Source organism: Penaeus japonicus, unplaced genomic scaffold (assembly GCF_977035675.1).
Source record: "Penaeus japonicus unplaced genomic scaffold, GWHDUDI00000001_assembly GWHDUDI00000030, whole genome shotgun sequence".
NCBI lineage: Eukaryota > Metazoa > Arthropoda > Malacostraca > Decapoda > Penaeidae > Penaeus > Penaeus japonicus.
In genome coordinates, this window is record NW_028234432.1 from 19,657,899 (window position 1) to 19,662,898 (window position 5,000).

At 35.7% G+C, this 5,000-nt stretch overlaps 1 protein-coding gene across 2 annotated transcripts in view; it reads left to right on the forward strand.

Annotated features, from left to right (window-relative positions):
* The window catches only part of LOC122264148 (hemolymph clottable protein-like), an 18,022-nt gene that overhangs the window by 10,173 nt on the left and 2,849 nt on the right, over nt 1-5,000 (forward strand). For both annotated transcript variants that reach the window (XM_086555171.1, XM_086555172.1), the window contains exons 17-26: nt 1-25; nt 517-642; nt 921-1,026; nt 1,279-1,406; nt 1,554-1,666; nt 1,904-2,084; nt 2,267-2,386; nt 2,692-2,783; nt 3,029-3,123; nt 3,355-3,476. The exon at nt 1-25 is cut by the window's left edge and continues 89 nt beyond it. In XM_086555171.1, coding sequence (XP_086411297.1) covers nt 1-25; nt 517-642; nt 921-1,026; nt 1,279-1,406; nt 1,554-1,666; nt 1,904-2,084; nt 2,267-2,386; nt 2,692-2,783; nt 3,029-3,123; nt 3,355-3,476 — 1,108 coding nt within the window. The remainder of the gene's footprint in view (nt 26-516; nt 643-920; nt 1,027-1,278; nt 1,407-1,553; nt 1,667-1,903; nt 2,085-2,266; nt 2,387-2,691; nt 2,784-3,028; nt 3,124-3,354; nt 3,477-5,000) is intronic.

A 5,000-nucleotide genomic window follows, 5' to 3' on the forward strand; every position in this document is an offset into this window, starting at 1 on the left:
CTACGATTCAGTTTTTCACTCAGAGGTTAGTTCCGTTTCTCTCTATTTTTCTTTCTCTCTCTCTTCCTCTCTCTCTCTCTCTCTCTCTCTCTCTCTCTCTATCTATCTATCTATCTATCTATCTATCTATCTATCTATCTATCTCTCTATCTCTCTCTCTCTAACCTACCTACCTACCTACCTACCTACCTCCCTAACTGCCTACCTACCTACCTATCTACTTATCTGCCTAACTATCTGTCTACCTACCTACCAGTCTACTTACCTACCTATCTACTTACCTAACTACCTACCTACCTCCCTACCTTCCTACCTACCTACCCATCAATCTACTTACCTGCCTATCTACCTGCCTACCTACTTGACTACCTACCTACCTATCTACCTACCCCTCTACCTACCTACCCACCTACCCCTCTATCTACCTACCCACCTACCCCTCTATCTACCTACCCACCCACCCTTCTACCTACCTATCTATCTACGTACCTACCTACTTATGTCTCTCACCCGCAGTCGGACTTACACCAGCGCAACCTGGCGAGGCTCTGGCTGAAGAAACCCGGACCGGCGGCGAGGGAGAAAGAGGGTGCCAGTGACGCTGCCTTTGACATCGTCGTAGGAATGTTCAACGATGTCAAAGTGAGAGAATCATGTCGTTTTTTTATTGTTGTTGCTGTTGTTTTTTAGAATAATTTTCGTCCTAAGAATAATTTACTTTATGTTTTTTTTCTCACGTTCAGAGACTAACTTTCGTTTTCTGTAAAGCTTATGGATTTATTTTTTCTTATCGCTTTTTTTTTTTTGTTTGTTTGTTTGTTTGTTTACGTTTTGATAATGATTTTCGTTTTCTGTAACGCTTTTGAATTCATTTAAAAGGATTGTTTAAAAGAGTTACTAAGAACTGATCGTCTAAACAGGAGCAACTTGGAGTTAAGTCACATAGGAAGGTCTTAGACGCCACGTGGACAGTCAAGTTTCAACAACTGCTTAGACTATCGTTGAAACTTCTCCCGGGATCGAAATGTGAGCGTATTTTCTTTTTACAATATAGATTTTTACTGATTACACATATAAATATATATAGATACGTATAAACACACACATAGACCGACATGTTCACAAATGACGGAACGGAATTCATATACATCATCACATTTCTAGATAAAGCTGCCACAATAATTTATATCTGAATGTTCCTCAAGGGGAACAGACATCTGATGTGATGTAAACCAAGCTAAAGACGTGATTTGTCTGTCGATTTGTCCTTCCCCGCAGTCAAAACGGTCAGGGAATTCGTCAACGCCATGAAAAGCAAGATGGGGAACCACATCCTGCTTTTGCACAAGTTTATTGACTCCACTGTCGTCGTCCCTACGGATGTCGGCTTCCCCTTGGTCGTGAAGGTCCTTATTTACCATTTCGGTTTGTAGGCTGGAATTATTTGGGATATTTAAGTTATGCGATGCATCCTACCGTGAGTTATGTGTACAGATAGAAGACTTGGGGTTTCAATGTTCAAATACTTTTCGCTTTCGTTTGCCTCCCGGCAGTACGACGGAAGCTTCGTGTCCTGCTCGACAGCCCGCTTGGAGCAGCCCTCCAACCCACGCCTAGACGTCGCTCCCGGCGTCCCCGTGTTTCTTGGCGCAGAGGTCGCCTCAGAGTAAGTCGGAGGCGAGGTGCGTGTTTGATCCCCTGGCCAAAAAGGGGACCCGGAAGATGGGAATAGAAACGAGGGTGGTGATGACTGACGAAAGAATTAGATTAATATAATGACTGGAATATATTTCAGAAAAATATAAGGTACATATATTGATTTGATGTATGTATATTAATGGTTTGCATCTTAACAATGTTTATTTTTCTTTAAAAGATTTAAAAATCGTATATTCTGCTCTAGCACGGATCACCAGGTATCCCTCGTGGCCAAGACCCTCCTGCCATGGTACGAAAACCTTGCAGTAGGCGCTGGTCTGCAAGGAGGCTGGTCTCTGCAGCTGCCCTTCGTCGTTAGGACTTCGGACCTCACTCTGAGACACAGCGGAGGCAGCGTTTCTTTGGAACCAGTCGCGAACCAGACTGTGAGCTTCGTTTCTTTTATCTTCTCGATAAAACGTTATTTTTTTATGTATATTCCATACGTTGATTTGCTTATCATAATAGACCACTGACATATTGTCTGCATATTTTGGGTCAGCATAACTGTTGCTCAATATAATTTTCGACACACTGTGATAAGTAAACAAATTCTATTTCGTTCTAGTTCCATCTGGTGGCCGCTTACAATACCCCGTTTACCTTCGTCTCCATTCGCGACCCCAATGACCTCATTACCAGGCCAGACTTGAAGACTGTCACTCTCGCGAACTCAAAGAACTATTCAGTATGTCATTTTTTTATTCTCAATCTATTATTTATTGTAAATTACTGATTATTTCAGTCAGAAGGTTTTGGTTTGCATGAGGGTTTGCACAAGTATATGTTGATTTGACTGATTAGTATGAACACCTGTGCTTTATTTATGCATGTGAATATATGCCTCTTTGTCTTTACACCAGTTTTACTATCAATACACTTACATAACTTTGTATCAAAGAAGAAAAGAGGAAAAAAAAACTTTAAATTCGTCCAGAGAAATGTCTAACAAATAGTCCTTCCTTTCCCCTCTGCAACTCCTGCCACAACCAGGCGCCCATTCTGCCACCTTCCCTTGGTCTTCGTGTCGAGGCGTCGTGGTCAGGTGACATCCCTCAACCTCAGGCTCCAGGTTCCTTGTTTAAGTAAGGATGTCATTCTATTTTCGCGATTTTTAAAATAGCAATTAACTTTGTAGCTGAAGTTTAATGGTATTTGTTGTGATATATTTCAGTTTCATAATCATTTGCTTGTAAAGGCCTATATTTCAATGCGCAGGTATTTACACTTGTCCAAATTCATAGACAAACATGACCAAAAAATACTATACACAACACAAACGTTTATTTCAATATAAGACAGACATGTACAGTGACATCTACCTCAACAGCTTCGGTCTCAGTTCTCCCATCTCTCACTCTTGGACTTACCACGTGACCTTTGACCCCGCGACCTCCACCACCAAGAGCGTTGTTTTCTCCTTCGGTAAGAATGGGTCCTGCAAAAGCTTCATCTTTGAATGCGATTATTTTGAAATATTTCTTTCGAGTCACTTCCTGTTTATTTCTTAGGTCGGAGTACATATTTCTCTTCTGTTTTTTTTTTTTTTCCTCCTGATAATACATTTCACATTCTATTCGTATTTTCCCCTTCACAACTTTTCGATCTTTTTCTAATCCACCTACTGTCATCCTGGTCACCCTACACGCACGCAAGCATTCAAGCACACAGCGGCCAAGCAGATACCGAGTAACCAAGACCTCAGCCAAGAGTCTCAGAGCAGCGCCGATTACAGTGATTTCTCGCAGGTGTCCCAAGCTGCCGCGGGAGGGATAGAGGTGAGTTCTCGCACGCCCAGGGACTGTTGAGGAAGAATGGTAATTGGGATTGTGATGATGGGGATGGAGGTGATGAGGATGGTAATGATGATAATGATAACGACACTGATGATATTAACAATGATGGTATTAATGATAGTTTTAATGATATGGAAAGTTAGTATAATAGTAGTGATAATGATAATAGTGATGAGGATGATAATAGTAATGATGATAATGATAATGAGGAGGATTATAAAGATAATAATAATCATATTAAGAGTAATAATTGAGGTAATGATAATTACCATTATCAATGATGATGATAGCAAATGTAATAATGATAACAATGATAATAATTATATTCACAATTATAATGATAATGAAAAGGATAATGCTGATATGAATAACAATAGGGATGATAATGATAATTATGATAATAATGATAATAACAATAATAATGATGATAACAATAATAATTATATCAATGATATCAATAATAATTATATCAATGATATCAGTAATAATGATAATGGTAATGATAATAATGATAATGATGGGAACAAGGATAAAAATAACAATAATGATAATGGTGATGATAATGATGATATTGATAGTAATATTATTACTGTTAATATTAATATTAAAAAAATTAAAAATGTAATAGAAATGGAGTAATAATATTAATAATGGTGATGATAATGATAACAATAACAAGATAATAACAATAATGATGATAATGAGAGCAATTATATTAGCAATAGTGATAATGATATGGACAGCAATAGTAAGGATAATGGTAGTCATTATTATGATAGTGATGATAAAGATACTGATAATAATAATCCTAACAATAATAATGATGATATCAACAATAAAGACAATAACAATAACAAGAATGATGATTATTAATGTTATTATATACTCTTATCATTATCATTATGCTTATTATTGTTATCATTATTGTTATTATCATTATTGTCATTCTCCTTATTGTTATTATTATTGCTTATTACTGTTAATATTAATATTAAAAAATTAAAAAATTCTCCTTATTGTTATTATTATTGCTTATTACTGTTAATATTAATATTAAAAAATTAAAAAATGTAATAGAAATGGAGTAATAATATTAATAATGGTGATGATAATGATAACAATAACAAAATAATAACAATAATGATGATAATGAGAGCAATTATATTAGCAATAGTGATAATGATATGGACAGCAATAGTAAGGATAATGGTAGTCATTATTATGATAGTGATGATAAAGATACTGATAATAATAATCCTAACAATAATAATGATGATATCAACAATAAAGACAATAACAATAACAAGAATGATGATTATTAATGTTATTATATACTCTTATCATTATCATTATGCTTATTATTGTTATCATTATTGTTATTATCATTATTGTCATTCTCCTTATTGTTATTATTATTGCTTATTATCATCATTACTATCACTAATAATATTGTGTAATAATATTACACAAAATTAATTTCGTAAAGTTGCTATTATAAAAGTATAA